The sequence below is a fragment of the Zootoca vivipara genome, chromosome 7 (genome assembly GCF_965207765.1).
Source record: "Zootoca vivipara chromosome 7, rZooViv2.hap1.1, whole genome shotgun sequence".
Classification (NCBI taxonomy): domain Eukaryota; kingdom Metazoa; phylum Chordata; class Lepidosauria; order Squamata; family Lacertidae; genus Zootoca; species Zootoca vivipara.
Genome location: NC_142590.1, coordinates 62,609,222 through 62,634,553, shown reverse-complemented (window position 1 = coordinate 62,634,553; position 25,332 = coordinate 62,609,222). Strand labels below are relative to the sequence as shown.

Sequence of the window (25,332 nt, the reverse complement as noted above, 5' to 3'; positions counted from 1 at the left end):
GAGAAGCCGGGATTTATTCCTACGTGCTGTGCCGTGCTGCTCATGGCGGCGCTGGAGCGGGGGCGCTGAGCTGTTGGGGTAAGTGGGGTTGTCCCTGCCGGGAGGCCGGCAACCTCCTCTACCCGCCCGGCACGACCTTGACGGTGGCGGGCAGGGAGAGCCGAGGGGGCTTGGAATGTTGCCTGTCACTCTGTCCCAGGGACCAACGGTCTAGCGCGGGGGGAACCCCTCCCCCACCCGCCGTGTGCCCTGCTCGTTTGACAGACGGGTGCAAAGAGGCGGGGGGGGGGCGGAAGGGAAGAAGCGAGAGAAAGGGAACCTTGCTGAGCCGAGCGGGCTCCTTCACACTCTTTTCTCCCCAGCCCCCGTTTGTCTCCAGACAGGGGCCTAAAGAGAGGGAGGGAAAGGGAGCGGACTGGTGGGCCCGAACCCCGACATCACTACGGCTCCCAATGTGCACCGCGCGACTGGCCTTTCCTCGCAGGGGCCGCTGGGGCTTGGAGTTCAGGGGCGCGGTGCTCTGGGCAGCCGCGGCGATGGAAAGCACTCCAACTCCCGGCACGGCGCCTGTAAGCTGCGCGGCCACTGGGCCTTCTGGGGGGTGGAGTCCTGGCACCTCGTCTTCGGCGGAGCGGAGTGGGCGACGGGAACTACCTCTCCCAGCATGCAGCCTGCGGGTGCGGGGAGGGGAAGAGGAGGTCAATCTTCCTTTGTGTGAGGGGGAGCGGTCGCCATTTTCCTTCTCTCCCTCGCTCTACCCCCACCGCGCCCCAGCTTCGAGAGAGGGGCAGATAGTGGAAACGACCCAGGCGCCTGAGGGGAAGAACGTGCCCGTCGGTGTAACCGGCGGGAGGGGCGCCCAGGGCTGGATTCCGGCCTTGGCTCGCCCCCAGTCGCAACAGGGCTGGGGCTTTGGGTTTCCGCATCCTTTCCTTTTCTGATGCGGACCCCCGCCCCGCAAGCGTTAGATCGTCCCTCAGTAGTAGGAGCCACCATCTTGCTGCCTCAGTGCCATGTGCTGTGGCTTTCTTTAATGTGATGCTGCGGCACAGGATGGAATGGCCACCCGTAGCTCCTTTCACTCATGTGGGCAGCGGTAACGAAGCTGAGGAAACACGATTGTCTGGCACCACTCTGCGGTCGTCAGAAATCTGTTTTGAGCGCTCACCCTACAACTAGGCAATTCAATTCATTTGCTGCAATATAAGACTATAAAGCCATTATAATCGCACATTCAGATCTCAGAGCAATAGTTTGAGGCTTTCTTCGATTATTATTACATACTGCCTAACCAACATATTCACCCTTTGGGTTATAAGCATTAAATACGGGTGCAATCTGATCCGTAAGCCTCCTTTAAGAATAAAGCCTTTGATTTGCTGGTGACTTTGTCTCCAAACGATGACTATTTGCTGATATATTCCATGGGAAAGGGGTATACAGTATAACAATACTGAATTCTTAAAAGCGATATTGAATTGCAGTGCAGTCCTATGTGTGTTCATATATACACACACTCTTGGGGGTAAACCCACTAAATTTGGTGGTCCTTCCTAAGTATATATGCATGGTTACAGCTCAAACCCATACATGTCTGTTCTATAGGATTTGCACTCAAAAATTATGTTTAGGATGGCATTCAGCCTCCTGTATAATTTTCTTTAATTACTGCTATCTCTTACTTGCATGTGGATTCTTCTGATCTTGATTACCAATATTATATTTAGCTAATACAGTACCAAACAATGTTTTCAAAGACAAAACTCTTTGGTGGATGTCTCTGGAAACATGTAGCAATGCCTTGTTAGTGTTGCAATCTAAATATGGCTGCCAAAGCTTACATCAGCTGTATAGACAATGTACAGAAAACTTGACTTGTGTCAACAAAGTACAAAAAAACAAGTCATAATACAACTGAACTTGCTTTTTACTGTGCTGAACTTGAGCTAATCCTTTGTGGATTCATGTGTTATCCCAGAGTTTGCTGCATTGGAGGCTTGGCAGCTGCACTGGGTGTTTGCCATTGGGAGGAGTATTTATAGCAGCTGAGCTGAAAAGTAAAGAATTTAAAGCACAGACATACACACTACTGATTTCACTGAACTACAGTCCAATGCTTCACAACATGGGAGGATCAACATATTTTGCCACCAAGTACAGGGAATAGTTAGGTTTAAACTGATTTAGAAGCAAGTCCATCTGAATTTGGGGGTTCTGTGTAAAATATGCATAGGAATTAAGACTACATTCAGTGGAATGGGCACTCTTCTCTTAACCATGCTTATGTTGAAGTAATAACTACAGTATTTGTTTTAGTTGAATTTAATTTCAAGGCTGTGCTTAGTAGTACAGCGTAACAGCATTCTAGATTGCACCAGCTAAGCTAACCTGGTTCTGTTCTTACAAAAATGTTCAATTGTTTTCTTATCCTGCATGCTGACCTTCCTACTTTGATTGGCTAGGAGAGATTTGGGATGTTCCTTTTTTGCCTTACTAAGTTTCTTGGTCTGTTTTTAACTATGCTAACTGTACATCAACAATAATATATGGAAACACTTACTATTCAAGAGATGTTGTCTTTCCTCCATAATATGTTGTCTTTCCCCAAAACATTGTGGGTTAGGAAAGACTACAGAAGTATAAAACCAAAGATGTGGGTTTAAAAAAAATCTATTTACTCGTGTTCTCACTCTTCCTGCTCATTTTCTTCTCAAGATCACAATCCTTATTCACTCTCCTTCCCTTTATGTTAGCTGGCTCAGCTGTTGCACAGCATCATTCTGCATTCCATGTCCAGTGAAGTTTGGATGCTGAAAAAAATTATCACTGGGGTCAGATTTATCTATCCATTACCGCATCCTGACTATCACATAGGAAAAGAAATATGTAGCCCCTTCATTAATGAGAAAATACATTATATAGATGCTGTTGATGATTTATTAATTATTAGCATGTTATAAAAGACAAAGTAATAAAAGCCATAGTTAAAATATACCAAAACATACGTCTAGTGACAATGAATGAAGCAAACACTAATAGATGTACTGCTGGATAAGTGTTTAATGGTTATTGTATTTGTTTAAAAACCACTTAAATATTTTTTTTGTGTGTGTGTTTTTAAAAAAACCTCATTAAAACCAGCAGTAAAATATAGTTTGCCATGGCAGTGGCCAAGTGGCCAGTATTGTCTGCACCTTAGTTTTCAAAGTCCTGTTTGAATAGGAAGGTCCTGGCCTGCCATGAAGCCAATCTAACTTCTCTTGGGTGGGAATCCCATAATATGGGAGCAGGCACAGAAAAGGCTCTTTTGTGTCTCCACCAACTATGTCTCTGATGTTGATGGGACCAAGGGAAGGTGTTCACCTGAGGTTCTTAGCACCCAGGCAGGTGTTTGTGTGTGTGTGTGTGTGGAATGTACTGCTTCTTCCTAGTGCATTGGGTTTGGAAACAAATTCAAATACACAACTTAAAATGCAACTTTTGCATTTGTCTTCTGCTATAACTGGCAGGCTCAGGATGAAAAACAAGAATATACTTGCATGTTTCAACTCTTAAATCTTTTAGCAGTTTTCTTTGGTATTGGCCCAGATAAACTGCAGAGATTGGCTTGGACAAGCAGCTTACAGCAAACCTTTGTGCTACCTGTGTAGTTATGCTTATTGTTCATATTATATGATAGCTTTAAATATTATAAATAGTTGTACTGTTACATTAGAGCCTGATAATATCGACATTTTTAGGTTACCATACTGCTTTCCTGGAAAGCAAGTAAAAGTTCATTTTGGAAAGAAATAGACATTTCACATATGTTTTTGCATATCTGTGGTGATTCGTGTTTGTCTCTGATCTCTGTTCCTGAAGCAACAGGAATTTATATTCCAGTTGTGAAAATGTTCATGACTCAAATACATGCCTATAAATGTATTGAAACTGGTTAAGAAAGCCTGATCAGCATATAAACATTAGAATTTACTAGTAATTTCTGAGATTCTAACCAGTGGTTATGTTCAGTGCAATTTAGGATTTGAGCTTAGTAAAAAGGTAGAAGCTTTTTTCAAGCATTAGTAAAACCTTGGGAGTTGTGAGAAAGATCTGCTCAGAAAGATGGGATCACATCAGTTAAGTGTCCAAAATGTCTAAAAGTTGTGGCATAATAGACTTCTTGTTTGTTTGTTTTCTCTCCAGTATGAAGTGTAACAGAACTGAATTTACCACCTGAAACTGCTGCTTCAAGTTCAGATCAGGAAAGGAACACATCACATCGTAACAACAAAACAAGACCAAAGAAGAGTAAAATTTACACTGAAGACACAACACTTGATCTGAAACAAGAAGTTTGTGCCTACTCAACAGCTTCAAAAGAGCACGTCCCAACACTGCTAGTAGTCTTTGTTTTCTTCAGTGCTGTGCTGAAACTGCCCAGTGCAGCACCAGTTATTCCTTATTAGCTTGATAGATCACTTGTCTCTTGCTATCTCTTTTTTTTTTAACAATAGCAATCTTCAAACTTTGAAACGTGTGCTGAAACGAAGAATTCGCGAATACTACTGAAAGTGCAATATTAGAATATCACTGCGAGGTTGGTGCATGTACTCGTTAAAACAGTAATAGATACTGGAATTAAAACTACTGTTTGACATTAGTTTAAATAATGCTTTTATTTAAATCCTGACTGCCTTCATTTGGTCAGAATATCAAAAGCAGAGCTAACATCTGGCTGTGGTGCTTACGTTTTTAAATGATTCAAGTTCATCAGTATTGCCATTTGGTTATATTTGCTGAGCTAACTGTGGAATGCAATCTTATCATTGTAGCTATTTCATTAAGCTTTCTGCTACTATTTTCCAGTTTCTCCCTTTTGAAATCAGTTTACTCTAATGCTATAAGTCTGGATCTCAAACTTTCTCCATATCCTTCTCCCAATTACTAGTATCGGTCAGTGAGTCTCCATTTCATAAGCTGGTAGGTTTAAATGTTAATTGTCTGCTATAAGGACAGCTCATAGCTGTCAAGTTCTCCCTTTTTTAAAGGAAAATTCCCTTATGCTGAATAGGCTTCCTCGTGAGAAAAGGGAAAACTTGACAGCTTTGGGACAGCTGAATTAATAGTAACCATGAGTTCAGTTAGCATCCAGCTTCTGCTCTCCATTTCAGAACCCCTCTTGAGGTAAATTAAAGCTATTAAATGCTTCCTTAACTAGCACATCAATCCCTTCTTGTCTTAATATGTTAGGAGGCTGCCAGAATGGCAGCTTTTTATGACACTGGATAAGTGGCAGATATACATTGACAAGGTTGTCTTGTTTGATTTTGTTATATGCAGCATTATAAAATTAAGTTGAAACAGGCGTAAAAATATGGCAAGCACCTGGAAAGAATTTGTTGAATTTTCCATGCCGTCTTCTCCCCCTACTGCATACGTTAGTGCCAACCTGGGCAATGCATCTCCAGTCGGACTGAATTTATCACCTTATGGCCAATCAGTAAGTTCTTTTGCCATACTAGCAATATTCTTAAGGGTAAAGCCAAGCTAGCTCAGATGGTGTGATGCAACAACCTCCTTTGAGCAAAAAAAAAAAAATGTGGCCAGTTTGCAGATTACTAGCAGAAATGTCTGCTCATTTTGGAACCTCTTATTAAACAAAGCATCTTATAACCCTGCCAGAGTGCAGTGAGCAGGCTAAAACACTCAATTTGACAGTTTCAGTTTGAAAATCATTTCACACTCACCCCTCATTCCCAACCATTCTTTTCATTGGTCATTGTACCAGACCTAGTTCCTGTTTCAGGGCAATTGGTTACCTCTCCAGCTGTTTAAAATCAAAACTACCCTAATACTTAGATAATTTTGGATTTCTTTTGTTATTTACCTGGAAAACCTTAAAACAAAGAGATCCAAATCTTCCTTCAAACGGCCAAAGGCAGCCGATTCAAATTTTGAGTCTTTTTGAAAATGAGCAGAGTATACATCTGCCAAATTTTCTTGTCTGTGACAACTCCACGTCTAGCTGGAATACGGTTGATAGCTAGTTAGTTGAAACATGTCCATCCTTGGCCTTTACTAGCATGGAAATTGTTCAGGGGTTCTCCCCAAAAGCCTGTAAGATTGGCAGTGAACTGCTAAGTTTAAAACTTTATGTCCTTGAGAGACAATGTATTTGTTCTCATGTCTATCATATTTAAATGCTGGGGAAGGGGCTCTCTTCAACCCTCTAAAGACTTGTTTATTAGTAATGAAATGGAAGAGTAGTTGTGATACCATGAAGCATAATTAGGCAAAATTCTCAAGCCTCAAGATCATATTTCAAAATAATTGAGGGCTGCTGAAATGGAATTAAAAGTGCAGCCCAGAAAAGGGCCATAGCACAGTGTTAGAGCACATACTTTCCATACACAAGGTCCCAGGCTCAATCCCTGGCATCTTCAGTTAAATAGACCTTTCAATAGGGCTATAAGAAATACCTTTGTTTTATATCACTTTCAACAGCTGCTGATCAGTAGCACTGAGCTAGATGGACTAATAATATGATTCTTTATAAGGCAAATAATAATCTTAAAATAAGAAAAAAATCCAGGAAAATAAGCCTCTAAAATCTCTTGTTCATTGCCCTAAAAACCCTGAAAATGACTGCTACTGTACACCAGTGTAGGAATTTCTTTCCTGCATTATGGATTTGACATAGTAAACAGTAAACCAGCAACTGTTCATGAATACAATACTGGTGCAACATGCTCTGTAGAATAGAGGCCGTAAATTGTTGCTAGACCAATTTCACTTCAGTTCATCTCTGTGCAGTACAGTTGATGTTTGCTTAAATTTATTAAATAAAGGTTGAGGAAAACTGAGACCAGCTGTTATCTTGCTGCCAATATTCCTGATGTCCTAAATTTAGTTAATGACCAGTTTTGAAGTGCTCCTTACTTGAAATTCAGGTACTAGTCTCTGTTCTCCAAATAATGAGAGGGAAAGAAAGACTTCTCCTGAACCCTTAGGGTTAATGAACACAGATAACATAGTGTTATCTGGGTAAAATTCCAGTTTTTGAATTGTTAACTGTGTGAATGTACTCTTTAGAACCTATGTAACAAGCAGTTTTTCTGTGTCTCATTAATAGTGCCAGTTCTTCTGCTATCCCTTTAAAATGGGAAAAGATAAAATGCTATTATAATTCTATCTGGACATACTGTTTGCTGCAGTGCAAGAACATGCAACATGTTACAACTCTTAGCTCAATCCGTTACTCAGTTATTTCCAATGACACTTCTCCCTTGTGAGTACTTTTGTGTAAGAGCTGGTCAGAGTTCTGGTAGTATGAGCAAATCAGAACATTGTTGGAGAGGAATTGACCTAGAAATAGTGCTTGCTAATACTATTTATACTGTAATCCTATTTTTAAAAAGGAAATTTGGATTGATTGCTTTCGGCTTCCAGCTCTCTTGAGAAATGGAATTTGATAATTACTTGGATGTTTTTAAAGATGTGCTAACTATTGACTAGTTATACTGTGTACTATGTTATCACAGCTGTATGAGATGGAGAACCATTATACTGTGTCATCAGATCCTCTCCCCCCTCCTGCAGCTCCCCCTCCTTCTCATCCTTTACCTTTCTCTTCATCTTCTACTTCATCCGGGTCTAAAAAACAGAAGAGGACCCCTCTTTATCAGAGATCTGTAAGTCAGGGCAACTTGACAGACATGGAATCTTAGCATGGGGATCCTTTGCAGTTAACTCATCTCTGTATATGTTCTCACTTCTAACTTCACTGATATTAAATCTCAACAGGTTAAAGGATAAAATTCCACTTAAACCAGCTGGAAATCTTGCTGGGTTCTTAAAAGGGGCTTTCCTGTATCTGTTTCAGAAACTTAATGAAAGCTTGGTCATTTGTGTGTATGTGTTGCAACTTCATTTTATTCATTCTGATAAATTGATTGAATGTATCTTGCCCACATAGATTTATTTTCCTAAATCTTCAAAAGAATGATGGCATAGATAATATAAATTCTACTTGACACACTTCTAATAGGAAACAGTTTATAGCAAGCACCTTCTCCAGATGCATTAATTTCTAAGTAGGGAGTTGTTGCATCTTAAGTTGCCAAAAAATGAGTTGCAGTATGTCTTAGTGCTTTTTGGTTGGCAAATATACAAGGGATTTCTGTTCTTGTTTCTTTGCAAGAAGAGAAATGACCACTATTCTGTATTTCATAATGTTATCTTAGTGCCTGTACCAGTTGACAAAAAAACCCAAAGCCTCTTTCAGCCCAATCCTATACTCAGAAATCCCATTGAGTTCAGTGGACCTTGCTCCTAGGTCATTGTCCATAGGAGGATTGCCCACATGCATCTCCAAAAGCTATATGTGGGCTTAGAATCTGGCATTTTCCTTAGTGGGTAGGTCAACTCTGATTAATAATAATGACAGCAAATGGCATCATTACCAGCATAATGAGTAAGAATCTGTTTGGTTATAACTGTGCTGTTAGACTATTGTGTTTAGAGCTTGTTACACTTGGAACTTTTGTACACTTAATGGCTCCTTGGAGTAGCAGGAACTTTAGGTTTGCTTTCTTAAACAGATACACAGGAAACTGAAACATATCTGTAAAATATATGGTCTCAAAATGCATGATTTTGGCAATTTCTTGCCTTGAGCCCTTTGACTTGCATGATATGCTCACTGATTCTTCTAACAGCAAAAGTTAAATGATACCCTAATACTAACTTATCTCTGGATTTGATTTAACTTAAGATAGCAAAATTGTTTTAAAGCCATATTTATATCTATGTGTTTCTAGAAGATTAATGAGAATTCAGTAGGGCAGTTTTCTCTGTTTTCTGGCATTAACCACTGCATTTGTGGACAGAGAAGGAGCATTTAAGCTGAACGAGTACAGCAAACAATTATGAAAGTTCATAAGATATTAGGCCTCCAGTTCAACAAGGGTAGAGAAGGTGCTAATGGAAATTGCCTTGAGATTAGCAAGCTTTCGTCTTTGCTTTCTTGGTGGCCTTCTTTGGCAAAGGCAAGTTTATACTAAAGACTAATTTTGAATAAAGTATTAACTTTATTCTGTATATAGTGGGAAACTATAGTGCCATATTAACCACATATAGATAAATCCTACAAGCTAAATGTGGTTTAGTTACTGATGGATTTCAGCTAGACAAATAGTGTACACAAGCTGTGCCTTAGCTGCCAGGAACTTGCTTGCTTGTCTGATGCTCTTTAATGCACAGTATGTGTTCTGTGTTCCCTTAAGTATGAAAGGCGATGGGAATTGCTTTTGGAGGATTTCACAAGTTATCTTTTGCTTTCAGATGAGCTTTGATCCAAACCTTCTCCATAACAATGGACATAACGGGTACCCCAATGGTACTTCTGCAGGACTGCGTGAAACTGGGGTTATTGAAAAACTGCTAACCTCCTATGGATTCATTCAGTGTTCAGAACGGCAAGCTAGACTGTTCTTCCACTGTTCACAGTATAATGGCAACCTACAGGAGCTTAAAGTGGGAGGTAATTCATCTGGTGGAATTCTTTGGGTTCATAACTGAGGCTCTTTACATTAGCACTTCTTAACACTAGAGATGTGTCTGCCTAGTCAATAGTAGTTAAACCAACCATTAGTTGAGAGAGCCATTCCCATTATCTGTGGATTGTTTTTATGTACACTGCTTAGAAATGTAAATAATTAAGTAATATAGAAATGTCATAAATAAATAAATGATAGATAGATAGGCTTAACTATATGGACGAATATAGTTCGAACCTAGCAGTTCGAAAGCACCTCAAAATGCAAGTAGATAAATAGGAACCGCTACAGCGGGAAGGTAAACGGCGTTTCCATGTGCTGCTCTGGTTTGCCAGAAGCGGCTTTGTCATGCTGGCCACATGACCTGGAAGCTATACGCCGGCTCCCTCGGCCAATAATGCGAGATGAGCGCGCAACCCCAGAGTCGGTCACGACTGGACCTAATGGTCAGGGGTCCCTTTACCTTTACCTAACTATATGGATACTTCTATGATATAGATATATTGAGTAGAGTACAGTATCGTAGAAACTGGTTTCCCATAATGTGTTCTGGGAAGCTTTTCCTTTTTCTTCAGTAGAATGGCTGATAAGTTTGCTCGCCACTACAGACTGCTATCAGGGTGGGATGTAGGGCTCATGTTAATTAATCCCCTTATTTACTAACTACATGGCCAGACTATTTGTTTACAGTTAGGTGCTGTTTTTAACTTCTAAAGCCCTAAATGGTTTGGAGCCAGGCTATATAATGAAGACCACTATCTTCTGTATAATCCTACCCAAGAACTGAGGTCTTTCACAGAGGCCCTTCTCACTGACCCGTCAACAATTTCAAAAAGTGATAGTGCTTGAGGGCCATTTCTGGGATGGCCACCACCTCTAAAATTCTGTCTCTCAGGCAATTATGGCTGAGATTAGGGCAATGATTATGGCCCTAAAAATACAAGAGCCCTTCTGGATCAGACCAAAGGCATATTTAATCAGTTATTCTTCTCTCACAGTGGCCATCTAGATGCCTTTGGGGACCCTAGAATTTGCTTTAGCTTTTTTTATAACACTTACAGTTGTTTTGGTAGATGAAGAAATGTGGTGGAAAATACCTCTGGTGTCATAAAGTTGTGAAACCAGTGGACTAGAAGAATGGGCTGTGAATGCTGTTCAGAAAGAGCCTCGCATTTTGCCTACTCTGAGTTCATGAGCCAGATTCAGTGACTGAGGAGAATGCAGTCATGTTTTAAATTGTTATTTTGATATTAGCATGCATGTGCAAGATAAATGCCACTGACTAAGATCCAGGGGAACCATTTACATGCAAGCAACTCATTGGCCTTTTTTGTAGTTCTCGAGAGTTCTATCCTCAGGCATTCGTCCCTGTCTCCAATACTACACAGCCTCAAAAGCAGTCTTAAATTTGCATGCTTAATGCAAATTTAAGACTGCTTTTGAGGCTGTGTAGTATTGGAGACAGGGAGGATTGCCTGAGGAAAAGTAAAGCTGTGCTTGCGAATTATTCCTGTTTAGTGTTACTAGACCTGTCTTGTGTCATTGATAAAACTTCAATTGCTTTACAGATGATGTTGAATTTGAAGTATCTTCTGACCGGCGAACTGGAAAACCGATTGCTATTAAATTGGTGAAGATTAAAACAGAAACATTACCTGAAGAGCGAATAAATGGACAAGTTAGTGGCTATGATAAGCTTTTTTCCATGCATGCCATTTGCATCTGCTGTGGTCAGACAAACAAGGGCAGAGTTGAGTGTAGCATGCCTCTCCTTGGTTGCATAGAAATATTTTTCTCAAATTTAATTTTTTCCGCTTGTTTTGGCAAGCACGTAAAAATTGTGGTTTTACCTAACCAAGAACAATTCTTACAGTTAACAAAAGTACTGTAAGATATAAGCTTTGCAGCATGGCATACTGTTGTGGGTTACCTGTAAAGTGCATCCCCAAGTGTATTATAGAAAACTAACAGTCTGATGCATAATGCTGCCTCTGGAAATAATTAGCAATGGATTTTTTTTTGACTGGTAGGTTGTGTGTGCTGTTCCTCACAACTTAGAGAGTAAGTCTCCAGCTGCCCCGGGTCAGAGTCCAACAGGGAGTGTATGCTACGAACGTAATGGGGTAAAACTTATGTATTTACTTAAACTTTTTGACTGATCCTCCAATATGATTTAAACTAAAATACTTGCCAGAGTAGACAGTGAAAAAACTGTACTTGCTTTAAAAAGTTAAAATTTAAATTGCTAAAAACTTATTTATTGAAATAGAAAAACATCTGACTTCATGTTTTGACTGTAAATCTGAAATATTTTCACAACTTCAGTCTAGAATTATATGGCTAGTTAAAATGAAGCAGAAAAGTTAACTGTTTACTAATGTCTTCACTGTGACTATTTTTTAGTTTCATAAAATGCTAATAAACCGTCAAATATTCTGCACACTTCCCAAGTTCTGAAACTCAGAAGTTTAAACTAACCAGGACTTTATAAATTTCTCTAGTCGTAGCAAAATATTAATGATATCAAATTTTAATTCACAGGAAGTATTCTACTTAACTTATACCCCAGAAGATGTTGAAGGAAATGTACAGCTGGAAACCGGAGATAAAATTAACTTCATTATTGATACAAATAAACAGTAAGTAGATACCTTGTAATGACTCAATCCATGTTAGCTCTAAGGTAGTAAAGATCTCCAGAAACTAGTGTTACTACTTTGAGTTGAAGTATACTTATTGGGACGCGGGTGAGTGCCGCAACCCCACAGTCGGTCACGACTGGACCTAATGGTCAGGGGTACCTTTACCTGTATACTTAGCAAACTTTGTAAAGGCCATTCAGATCAAGTTTCTGAAGATGCTTTGTTTTTGAGTGGTTATTAAAATTGCTAGTCAGTTTACCTTTTTCTTTCACTGACAAAAGGATAATCTGCATGACAGGAAACTTGCTACTTTTTTTTTTAAGACCTAAATGTGAATGTGTACTTAAGTAGAGATTGTAGTAGTGTGATGTTTTCATCTTAAAATATCCTGGTCATAACGAAAGGAGACTTATGCCTTTCCAGTTTGTAGAATAGAATTTAGCACATTAAACATATAAGGTGACCCAGTTTTGCACCAACTCATGCAACTCATCCCTCCTAGTCCGTCCCCCCCAATCTGCTCTGGTGGGATAAACTAGGGTTTCCATATGTCTGGGAATTCCTGGACATGTCCTTTTGGGGGGGGTCCTACATGTCCATCTGGGGGGGGGATTCTACATTTTGAAGCAGATGTCCTGCATTCGGGGTTTAATTTTGTGTGTAACCTGGGCTTGGCAGCAGAGGAGCTATCAGGCGATAGCCCTAAAACAATTTTTGGTGTCTGAATTTGTACCTCTTGAAATATGGCAACCCTAGAGAAACACAACTGGAGTCACTCATAGAATTTAAGAATCATTCTCTAGTTGGCTGTATTGTGATAAGTCATTGAATTATATTTTCCTTGTGTGACCTTCATCTACTTTGTCCCGTAGTACTGGTGCTGTAAGTGCTCGTAACATTATGCTTTTGAAAAAGAAACAAGCTCGGTGTCAAGGAGTAGTTTGTGCCATGAAGGTAAATTAACACTTAACTACTTTCTGAAATTTACTTGTACAGTTATGGAACCATGTGGGTGTGGAGGAGAAGGTGTATAGACTTATTCTAGGACTTTTGAGACAGAACTTCCATGTAAGGTTGCTTGGGAGTAAGTCTAATTGAACATTATATCTTGCATCTGAGAGAGCAGGCATTAGATTGGGCTTTATATAATTCACTCATTCCTCCTTTAAAAAGTTTTTATATATGCACCTTTTTTAGCTGTAAATCTTTCTAATGACTATTAGTCACCAAAAAATGTCTTCTTCCAGCTAGGTGGATATAGATCAAGATAGTATCTCTTTGCTTAACGATCCTATTTTCTTCTTAGGAAGCCTTTGGATTCATTGAAAGAGGTGATGTTGTAAAGGAGATATTCTTTCACTATAGTGAATTTAAAGGTGACCTAGAAGCCTTACAGCCTGGTGATGATGTGGAGTTCACAATCAAAGACAGAAATGTAAGACCAAATTTCTTAATTCCAACTTAAATTGTAAATGCATGACATTGCAGGAACTTCCTTAAATGTCTCTATTAGATTTGTATGTTGTGTGACCTATTGTTGGTCCTTGTAACTACTTAACCAGTTGACTATTTGGCTTAATTTTCTGCTTATAGGGTAAAGAAGTTGCAACTGATGTAAGACTTTTGCCTCAAGGAACTGTTATTTTTGAAGATATCAGCATTGAACACTTTGAGGGAACAGTAACCAAAGTAATTCCAAAAGTACCCAACAAAAATCAGGTAGCAAATATCTTGCATTACTGTGTACAGAAATTTATTTGTAAATGTTTTTTAAAGTACTTTGATAGTCTATGACACTGAGCAAATTCTGTAAAGGGAAACAAATTGGGGAAATCATTAATGAAAGAGGCATCCTTGGGTGCTACAATGAAAGATGGAACTTGTGCAGCTCTCAGTTGATGTTTTAAAACTGTGCAATCCATGAAAGCTCTAATGTGGCCTTTTTTGTACTCTGATCAGAATGACCCATTACCTGGGCGTATAAAAGTAGACTTTGTGATTCCTAAAGAACTTCCATTTGGAGACAAAGATACAAAATCAAAAGTGACGCTGTTGGAAGGTGACCACGTTAGATTCAACATTTCAACAGATCGGCGTGACAAATTGGAACGAGCCACTAATATTGAAGTTCTTCCCAATTCTTTCCAACTCACTAATGAGGCTAGAGAAATGGTAAGTAATTAAAACTGCATGCCATGTCTACTTTCATAGGAGTATGCTCCATTGAACTCAGTGAGAATTACAGCACAATCTTATAGAGATCTACTCAGATGTAAGTGTTCTACACAGAGAAATAGGATATAATTACTGTTGCCTCACTTAACATTGCTGGTACTGTAGAATGATGCTAGATTTATGTAGCAATGAACACTGAAATAGTCCTGAGAAGTTGTCTGAATCTTCAGCACGTTGCATTTCTCCTGGCTACGTGAGGAATTATTTTCCAATGAGGCCTTTGATAGAAGATGCAGCAAGCTGCAGTTTTACAGTTTTAACTTCTATATGTCTGTATACATATTATAAATATTTTGGGCACCTGACTGATAATATCCAGTACCACATTTCTGCATAATCAGAGGTTGTTTCTTGTGCCTCAGTCTGAACTCTTCAGAAACTTGGAAGTTGATCAAGTGGGGGTTGGTTCCTATGCGGGGAATGGGTTGTATCCGGTATTGCAGGTTTGCTTACAGAACAAATTTCCATGCGCACAACAGAACATCCTCATTTTCATCCCCTCCAGCCCTTGTGCACCCTCATATTCCCAACTTCTGGGTGGTTGGGAAACCCTCTGGAGCAGATTTTTTTTGGGGGGGGGGAGGTCATGGTGGTGGAGAGGAAATGGAAGTCATTTATTTTTTAGATAAGTGACCAAGAAATATAATAATAAGCATGACAATGGGAGGGCATTCCAGTGCTGGATTGCTCCCATGGAGAAGGGAGTACATGAAACTTGCATTTGTAAAAGAGAAAATTTTCTGATTTACATATCCCGTTTTAAAGGAAATGTGTATCAGGAATTGCATTGAAATCCTTTTGTTACCTCTTTCCACCTCCCTTTATCTCAGTTTTCAGAAAGAGTTTTGCATCTTAAAAACTGATGTTAGATTTCAGAGAGCAATTTGAGCTTACCTCAAAGACTTGCAAGTTCAGAGCCATGTTGGGACTTGTACAGCTAGTTGCACAATGTTTTGAATCCTCCATCTGAGAATACAGTTATTTTAAATGAATAATGCCTCACAGTTTTTGTTCACTCAGGAATTAAGAGTGAGAAAAGGAAGAAAAAACTTTGTGGGAAGGAAACAGTTCACTGAGATATTGTCTGCTTGCTCTGGATTTGACTAAGTCTTAGTGTTTTCCTAAAAAACTACCATTTATCTGAGTCAATGAGCTTTTTATGCTCTTCCATTGTAGGGTTTTTCTAGGAGTTGGGGAAGATGCTGGGCACAAATTACTGCCATAGACGTGTCATTATTTCATAACATTTCTTTTCCGCTTGGTTCACATGTGGCTTGAGTTCTCTCATTGACTTATTAGGCTGATGACTGTTTTTTTAAGGCAAGGAGAGAATGCCTAGAACATTGTGGACTAGATTGTATTCTGTTGTATCTGACAGATAATCCTCTAAGGCAGGATTTCCCAAACTTGGGTCTCCAGCTGTGTTTGGACTACAGTTCCTATCATCCCTGACCACTGGTCCTGCTAGCTACAGATGATGGGAGTTGTAGTCTGAAAACAGCTGGAGACCCAAGTTTGGGAGTCCCTGCTCTGAGGATTCTTCATCAGCTATAGTTACTGACCTATGTGTTGCGTCCACAGGGTGTGATTGCTGCAATGAGGGATGGCTTTGGTTTCATTAAATGTGTTGACAGAGATGCCCGCATGTTCTTTCACTTCAGTGAAATTCTAGATGGGAACCAGCTCCACATTTCAGATGAAGTAGAATTTACTGTGGTTCCTGTAAGTACAATTTTGTTCAATTTAAGTTTACCAACTTCATGTTGCTTCAGGTCATTTATTTACCGTATATTTGCTGACGTACTATGCTTTGTTACTATCTTTCATCTAATAAGATCTCAAGATTGCTTACTGTACTAATTAAGGCAGAGATAAAACTAATAATGAAAACAGCCAAATAAAATAAAACAATACAGTATCAGCTGCAGAATTCAGTCACTTTTTATCATTTTATTAATTTCATGACCTTCCTCTTCCAGGATATGCTGTCTGCTCAAAGAAATCATGCTATAAGGATTAAGAAACTTCCAAAAGGCACTGTTTCATTCCACACCCAGTCAGATAATCGCTTTGTGGGCACTATAGAAAAGGAAGCTACTTCTGCCAAACCCTCTAGTCCAAATAAAGGCAAAGAGAAGGTAATACCGCCTGGGGTTTTTCTTCAGTTTCTCTGTAGAATAATAACTGAAAATGTCTATAATGATTAGACAAGGAATATATTTATAAACATTCTCTGGCTGAAGATAACAGTTTCCGTACTTTTATTTTTCATGTGTCCTTTGATAGGGATAAACACATATATTCCAACAAGATAATGGAAGTACAAAAGCTGGTATTGCAAGTGTGTCTAAACTTGATTTACTTAGTGTGGTTGCAAGGTTTGGGTTTTCTATCAGCACAGTGTAGATACTTTTTGGTTGTAGAAATAAACATAGGTGCTGAATCTTAGGAGCATCTCTCGGCTGTAAACTTATTCTTATACTAAGTATCCAGTTAAAACATACCGGTTGCATTATTCTTCCTCATTGCTAAAATAGTTTAGGGTTTTTAATTAGATCCTGATTACACTAATGCTACCAATATCTCTGTTCAGTGGAAACTTGGTAATATATATTTCAGAAACTGGTCATGAGTTACCTAATTAATACTACTTTCGTGTATAATCCTAAGTAGAAAAAGATAGGATAGGCTTTCTTGAAGTTCCAACAGTGATTGGTTATACATCATTTTTAAAAATGAGGTGTTTCCCTGTATAAATACATTGATGTCAAAACTAGTGAATTTCATGAATGATGACAAAGCTTAGTATATTTTCTGACACTGTTCACACTAGCATTTCACATTTGTATTGACTGTCAGACTGAGGTCTATTGGAAAAAGTTAAATTCCTTCAGTTTTGACCTTCTTATATTTTATTTCCTCTCTCCCTGCCCCACTTTTAGGAAGCTGAAGAGGGAATAATTGCTTATGATGATTGTGGGGAGAAGCTGACCATTCCCTATCAGGCTAAGGATGTGGAAGGATCTACTTCTCCTCAGATAGGAGATAAGGTAATATGCATACTATTTTTAAAAACGTAAGAATGCCCATGATTGGGTAAAATACTTCTAGAGATCCTTCTGGTTTTTCAGTTTTCACTGTGTTTATTTGTCATTACTACCTCATTACCTTCTTAATATTAAAATTCCTTCACTAGCACCTTAAAGACCAACTAAGTTTTTATTTTGGTATGAGCTTTCGTGTGCATGCACGAAATCTGATGTGTGCATGCACACGAAAGCTCATACCAAAATAAAAACTTAGTTGGTCTTTAAGGTGCTACTGAAGGAATTTTTTTATTTTGTTTCGACTCAGACCAACACGGCTACCTACCTATAACTTCTTAATATTTTTAGAGTATACTGAGAACTGGTGCATATTTGTCGACTCTCTTCAGAAGCTGAGAACCATTCAGGCTATGAACCTTACACCAACATCTTGTGTCCCTGGATTAAGATTTGTTTAAAGCTGCTTTTGTGTAATATATTTTTTTTAAAAATAAGATCTCAACAAAAACAATGGTGTCACTGTGAAAAACAGTTGTGAATTAGTATGTGAATCCCTCCTCTTGTTTGACTACAAATGAGACTGATGACGTTCAACTTCAAATGGCATAATAAGAGAGTACTGACTTCAACCCTTGAGAACTGAATAGCCTCAGTGAGGGGATTTTCAAAAGAGAGCTAATACTACCATAAATTGTTTTCACTTCTGAGAAAAAGCAAAATGTCTCATTAGATTGCATGTGATCTTCCCAATCCTTCTGGAAGGCATTTTATTTTGTCTAACAGATATCTTTTCCCAAACAGGTTGAGTTTACAGTCTGTGAAGTGAAGAGAACTGGGTTGCAAACAGCTACATCTGTAAGAATGCTTGGTAGAAACTACAGTTCAAAAAGGCTTTTAGGATATGTGGCAACTCTAAAGGATAACTTTGGATTTATTGAAACAGCCAATCACGATAAGGAGATTTTCTTCCATTACAGGCAAGTTGATTAGTCTAAGAGTTTGTTGGTCATTAAATCAGGCATGGTACAGGCCAGATGAAGCAGCTTCTGCATGATCCATACAGCAGCACACAGGAGTCCACATCACCACTGACTGTTCCTTGAGATTACTAACAGTAATGTGGATATATTGGAAGGGGGTCCATGTGGTCAGCTCTTGCATCATGATGTCATGTGCTGCAGTCCTTATATGGAAACCGTTACCATCTCATTTAAGTGTGCCCCAGTGGTTTTGAAAAGTGGGAACCTCCTTTGGTGTACATAGAACATCTGGAAGGAGGATGAAAATTTCCAGTGAGGGCACAGAATTCTGAGATAGGTGGAGTCACCTGCTAGCAGAAGATACTCATTGACTCATAATTGGATTTGTGACTGTGACTACTGCTCCCCAAACAGGTTTAGGATGATGCGGCAGAAGCTGCTGCTTTGTTCCACTTGTCTAATGCCAGTGCCGGATTAGTGTCTGGATCCTCAGATCTTTGCACACAGTAGCAAGCAAGAGTCCCTGTGCATCCTGCTGTGGAACAGATGGTTAATACTGAGTTGGTTGGTTTGCAAGGTAGAATAGCATGCTTTGTCTGCTCCCCGCAGACTGCATGTTAACCTTAATGTGAAAAAATCTTCCTATAATCCTAAAAAAAGTGGAACATGAGTGCTCTATGCAGCAGGGATGGAGAATCTCAGGCCTGGGTGCCCTGCAAGCCTCTCTCTGGCTCTTACAAGGTTTTTCACTCATGCTATACAGCAGGGACGTCCAACTCCCAAGAAACAGCAATCTACTCCTAGAAAAAACAACTGGCAGTGTTCTACCCATGGGGGGGGGGAGTTCAGAGTTGTTGAGTGTGGATAATTGAAATGAATCTCTCACCAACAACACAGCCGCTAACAGAAGAACACACACTAAATGCAACGCAGGGAAAGACTATGGGGAGAGGGACGGAGAATGATTCTAAACACGAGTGATGAGGATCCCACAATCGACCACGATCATCCGGGGATCAACTGGTCGATCACGATTGACCTGTTGGACACCCCTGCTATACAGCAACAGACATACCCATTGGTATTCCGCTGCACCAGAAGCGGTTTAGTTATGCTGGCCACATGATGCAAGATGAGCACCACACCCCATAGTTGCCTTTGACTGGACTTAACTGCCCAGAGGTCCTTTATGCTTTACCTTTACAAAGCTTATCAAAAGTATTATTCCAGTGTATATGTGTAACAAGTTAAAGACCTTTCAGTCACTTGGAATAGCAAAATAGATAAACAGTGGTACCTCAAGTTACAAACACCTCAGGTTACAAACGCTTCAGGTTACAAACTCCGCTAACCTGGAAGAGTTACCTCGAGTTGAGAACTTTGCCCCAGGATGAGAATGGAAATTGTGTGCTAGTGGCGCAGCGGCAGCAGGAGGCCCCATTAGTGAAAGCATGCCTCTAGTTAAGAACAGTTTCAGGTTAAGAACGGACCTCCAGAACAAATTAAGTTCGTAACTAGAGGTACCACTGTAGCTTTGATTTATTGCTCTCTAAAGCATGCTTTGATAGGCTCTTAACGTTCTGCCCTGTAAACTTCAAAAGCTCCTTATGGATGTTCTACATGAGAACACTAGTGCAGAAGTGTGGAACTTTGTGGTCCTCCATATGTTGCTGGACTACAACTCGCATTGTCTCTGACTATTGGTTGTGTTGAGTTAGGCTAATGTGAGTTGTACAGCATCTGCTGAGGGCATAGGTTTTTTGCTCCTATACTAGTGACATAAACATCCCCACTTTATATATGCTGCATATTCACATTGTATACGCTCATTTTGATGTACACAAATAATGGCTGATGTAAAAATACTCATGGAAGATCCATTTGTAATGTTGTTGATAGTGGCATGCTATGGGTGTTGCATAGGGCTCTTACATTTGCCCTCTGATTAATAAACGAGGTCTTCTACATGATATGCAGCCTGCTGCACTGTGAATGCTTGAAAAGTAATTAGATTCTCAAGATCATCCCATTTGTATTGGTTTGCTAAAAATGTAAAATTTGTTGGGATGGCATTCTTTGTCACATTTATGCATACTCAAGATTTCTTTATAATTGTTTGCAGTGAATTCTGTGGTGATATCGATAGCCTGGAACTTGGTGATATGGTTGAATACAGCTTATCAAAAGGCAAAGGAAACAAAGTCAGTGCAGAGAAAGTGAACAAGACACATGCAGGTAAAGCTGTTTTTAAATTTCTTTTAAAGCCAAATATTGGTCCTCAAAGGGTATGTACTTGGTGCTGACAGTTTTGTGGGTGCCTGCTTGTTGCATTTATCCCAGGTTTGAAAAACAGGAACTTAATTCCAGCCTCAGTGTTCCACTGTAATGATTGATTATCCAAAACTAGAAGTGAGAATTAGATCTGTCTTCGTTGCCTGAGGGCAATTCTTGCTTAGAAACAAGGCTAATTACAAACTTGTTCTATTAGTGTTTTGGATTAGATAAAACAAACACATATATGACATGAAAAGCAGGACAAAGGGGACAAATAAGTTGGCAGCAGCTGCTGCAACTACAACTGCTGCTGTGAAAACAGTAAAACGCTTGCATTTTAAAAAATAGCCTTCTCACTTGGAAAACCCCACAAAGGATTTTGTCAAGTGTGGAGTATAAATCAATCAATCATGATATCATAATGATGTGTGATTGGCATATAGCTGGTTCCACGCACCTGTCATATTTGGTCTGTGAGGCTGATCCTGATCAGGATCTAGCCCATGGAGCCCAAAAGGTTCCTCACCCTTGCTATAAAGTGTTGTTGTTTGACTCTGTATTCCTATACAGTATTTTGACTGAAGGGTGGGAACCTTGCTGTCTTCATATGGGTTGCAGATTCTGATAGAAAATATTTTGGAACACTGTATTGGAAACTGAATAGCAAGGATATAGAACTGAACAACTTTACCCTATAATAGCCACAAATTGGAGAATTGCACTACTCAATATTGGGAAACACTGCAGTAGAAAAATTGACAGTAAACTTATTTAAACTTTCATGCTGGAGATGTAGTGTTACATCTTAGAACAGACTTCCTCAACCTCGGCCCTCCAGATGTTTTTGGCCTACAACTCCCATGATCCCCAGCTAGCAGGACCAGTGGTCAGAGATGAAGGGAATTGTAGTCTCAAAACATCTGGAGGGCTGAGGTTGAGGAAGCCTGTCTTAGAATGTACGTGGGGAGTTGCACATTAGAATGTGATGCCATCAGGTTCCATATACAAGGAAAACGTGAAGTGCATAGTTAGGTGTACTTTGTGCCCTTCCCAAACATGAAGAAAAGCCAGTACTGACAGTATGTGGATGAATTGCTGTTTTCATCTAGTGATGTACTACTGTGTTTCCAGATAGCAAATATTAGAAAAAAAAGTATTAAGGGCTAACTTTCTACCTAGATTCCATCCCCCCCCCCTGCATTTTGCAAACCTGAGCCACTTTTAGATTTCCATACCTTTAGCCTTGGTAGGACAGGTTTTACTTGATACAGGGTGACTCTGCTATGCTCCATAAAGTTCTTTGGGAAAGATTGCCACTTGTAATGCGGATTACCTTGTTTTATAGTGAATGGCATCACAGATGAGGCTGATCCAGCTGTTTACACGGGTAAAGTAATTCGTCCTCTCAGGAGTGTAGATCCCACCCAGACTGAATACCAGGGAATGATTGAAGTCATGGAAGATGGTGAGTAGTGTCCCTTTCCAGTAGTACACTGATCTAATTCCATAGTTGGTTTGGTACCTTAATGAATCTTTCTAGGAAAGTTGGTTGAAGTGAGACTTGCATGTTACAATGTGATGTCTAAATGACATGGAAGCTGCTACTTCAGAATTCTTAGCCATTACATGTATTTGTGTTATGCTTGCTTCTCCAGGAGAAATGAAAGGTGAAGTCTATCCTTTTGGAATTGTTGGTATGGCAAACAAGGGGGACTGTCTGCAAAAAGGAGAAACCGTAAAGTTCCAGCTTTGTGTCCTTGGTCAAAATGGACAAACAATGGCTTGTAACATTACACCTTTCCGCAGAGCCACCGTGGAATGTGTGAAAGATCAGGTGAGAGGACTTCTTGAGATGCAAGCCACGTCTTTGCTGTTTGTGTGATTTTTCTGCATTTGAGTGTAAAAAACAAGATTACAGTTCTTGAATCTTGATAGAAGCCAGGAAGTATGAAAATATTATTGATCATGGAGAGACCTGTTACAAATGTTTTCTCTTTTAGTATCTTTTTTAAAAAAAATATATTTATTAGAGATTTTTTCAAACAACCAAAAACATACAAAAATACAAGACACAAAAAGACAAAAAATATACAAAAATACAAAAAGAGCAAGAAAAAAGAAAAAAAAGGAAAAACAAAAAGGAAAAACAAAAATTCCCGACTTCCCCGCCCTCCCCTTCCCGAATCTACTCTACACCCCATTCAGACAGCTTTCATAATATGCAAAACAAAACAAAACAGAATCTTACATATCCATATCTTAAGTTCCAAAATACTTATTACTAGAGAAATAAAAATCATACATACACATATCTATCTCTAATTAAACCCCTTTTAGCCTCTAAATTCCCCCCATAAGTACCCCACAATTTTCCAGTTCTAATACTCTAGAAAAAAAAATTGAAATAAACAAAATCCCATCTAGACCCCCCCTCCCTTCCCCAGAAAACATTTCCCTAGGAGTCCCGACCAGTCCCTTACACCAATCCAGATCAGACCTTTTTAATCCGTCCATCAATTAAAATCCCTAAGTCTTTCAGCCTACACCAACTCTTGTCCACTCCATTCCCTGCTGTTCTCCCACCCTCCCATTCTGTTTCTGCTGCACACAGTCTTTTACACTTTCCCCATGCCAATTTTCATTTTTTACATTTTCAAATCCCACCATTTGCCCACTGTATGGATTGTGCTCCCCTTCGATTTCTCTTTTAGTATCTTATCGGGCAGGGCTAAAATGTTTTTCTAAAAATGAGATCCGCTTTCCCTTTTGTCAAGAAACATTTAAGATGATAGTAGAATCCATTTATTTCAGTGGGTCTACGGTACTTTGAGTATGACTATCACTGGATATCACCCTAAATAGTTTAAATTATGTGCTGTTGGTAAATAAATTTCAGTCCTACTTGTAAACAATTTGATTGCTCAGGTTGTGCAATTGATAAGACAATTTCCATTCCTTTTTCAGTTTGGTTTCATAAACTATGAAGTGGGTGACAGCAAAAAGCTCTTTTTTCACGTGAAAGAAGTTCAGGATGGTGTGGAACTGCAGGCTGGTGACGAAGTAGAGTTTTCAGTCATCCTCAATCAACGCACAGGGAAATGCAGTGCCTGTAATGTGTGGCGTGTTAGGTAAGCAAAAGATACTAATTTACCTTACTCTCTTGCAGAGGGGAAACCAAGCAATACTGATCTGATTTCTTCATAGGGAATTGGCAGGCATCCTTGAGCTGCCTCAAGTTGGAATCTTGAAAGTAGCTGCTGGTGAACAAATTATTGAAAATCTATTAAGCTTTGTGTATAGGGGCCTTTCAGTGGCCCTTCTTTCCTTATGGCTTTGTACCACATGGGATGAGTTAATGTTGAGGGTGTTGGTTTAAAAGGGAAAATTGGGAAAGAAGAGGGGGAAATTGGCCTACCTTGCACCATAATGTTATACATACTCCATTCATTGATTCTCTTCATTTATAGCAGCCTTCCCCAACTCTGTGCGCTTCAGATGTTTTGGACTAGATAGCTGTCATCAGCCTCTGCCAGCACATCCATTATAGCCCAGTAGTGCCACATCAAATATGTCTTTCATGAGCTGCTTTCTTTAGCATTCAACATACATCTGTTTGGGTTTCCCCCTCTGTTTGCTAATAAACTTTTAATGTTCTGTTTCTTCACCTGTTCCTTTCAGGAACTCATTTTACACATTTGTAAGCTTGAAATACTACTGTGCCACTCATTTCCAAAACCTTAAAAAAAAATCGGTACTCCAGATACTGTGCAAGGACCATTTCCTAAATGTATGAATTCCTTGAGTAGTTACTCTCTCTATATATATTGTTCTATCAGCTCTTTAACTTCCTATTCTCCCTTGTTTTTGGATCTGCAAAACATAATGGGTTGCAATCCTAATGTTTTGTGAACAAATGATCACTCATGCAACATGGCTTACCTGTCCTCTTTTTTGTATTTCAGCCTCTTTCATTCTCCCCCCTTCCCCAAAAGGTGCAGGAGATTGGGATTCTCAGGAGAGGTCTTGGGGGGAGGGCACATAAGGGCAGCAGTGGGAAAACCAGAAACATCTTGTGACAGCAAAGCTCCCTATATGCTGTAATCATGGGGAGGGTTGGGAAAGCCAGGTTTTGTGAGCAGTCTTCTACGGGCAACTCACAGTTTACATGGTGGTTATGTTCCAAGGCACTGTGTGTTTTAAGTTAAATTGTGTGCATTTGAAACCTTTTTTAAAAAACCCACCCCATTCCACCTTTTTTGTGACTTTTGGGGTCACTTCTGGGTTCAGCGCAATGTGTGCGTGCACAGTCAGCCATATGTCGGGCACGCCTTAAGTGGTCCGTGCCTGTACTTGCATTTGGACACAAACCATTGTGTGTACAAAAATCACTATAGTTTCATTACTGTTTTCCTTCTCGGATCTTTCTTACCCCATAATTCAGTTATCATTGGTGGAGGGTTTTTTTAAAAAACTTTAAGGCTGAAGCACAGTTATACTTGCCTAAATACTTGTAGTATTAGTATCAGTGGAACCACTTCAAAACATTTTGATCTTATTCTACCATTCCAATTGTCATTCTTAGCACAAAATTGCGCTGCAGTATTTCTTTCATTGT

At 39.6% G+C, this 25,332-nt stretch overlaps 1 protein-coding gene across 15 annotated transcripts in view; it reads left to right on the top strand.

The window, feature by feature from the left end:
• CSDE1 (cold shock domain containing E1) overlaps positions 1-25,332 on the top strand; it is a 28,972-nt gene continuing 3,640 nt past the window's right edge. Inside the window, exons 1-20 of one of the 15 annotated variants that reach the window (XM_088674413.1) lie at positions 1-78; positions 4,186-4,579; positions 5,323-5,482; positions 7,647-7,673; positions 9,325-9,523; positions 11,108-11,217; positions 11,570-11,662; positions 12,081-12,178; positions 13,054-13,135; positions 13,488-13,616; positions 13,775-13,900; positions 14,141-14,353; positions 15,998-16,138; positions 16,396-16,554; positions 17,359-17,466; positions 18,265-18,440; positions 20,566-20,678; positions 22,063-22,182; positions 22,373-22,551; positions 23,682-23,845. In XM_088674413.1, the coding sequence (XP_088530539.1) occupies positions 5,357-5,482; positions 7,647-7,673; positions 9,325-9,523; positions 11,108-11,217; positions 11,570-11,662; positions 12,081-12,178; positions 13,054-13,135; positions 13,488-13,616; positions 13,775-13,900; positions 14,141-14,353; positions 15,998-16,138; positions 16,396-16,554; positions 17,359-17,466; positions 18,265-18,440; positions 20,566-20,678; positions 22,063-22,182; positions 22,373-22,551; positions 23,682-23,845 (2,363 nt within the window). In that variant the 5' untranslated portion in view covers positions 1-78; positions 4,186-4,579; positions 5,323-5,356. Of the gene's footprint in view, positions 79-4,185; positions 4,580-5,322; positions 5,483-7,523; positions 7,674-9,324; positions 9,524-11,107; positions 11,218-11,569; positions 11,663-12,080; positions 12,179-13,053; positions 13,136-13,487; positions 13,617-13,774; positions 13,901-14,140; positions 14,354-15,997; positions 16,139-16,395; positions 16,555-17,358; positions 17,467-18,264; positions 18,441-20,565; positions 20,679-22,062; positions 22,183-22,372; positions 22,552-23,681; positions 23,846-25,332 lie in introns of all 15 variants that reach the window. The other 14 variants (XM_088674417.1, XM_060277165.2, XM_035122143.3 and 11 more) reach the window with 14 other exon arrangements.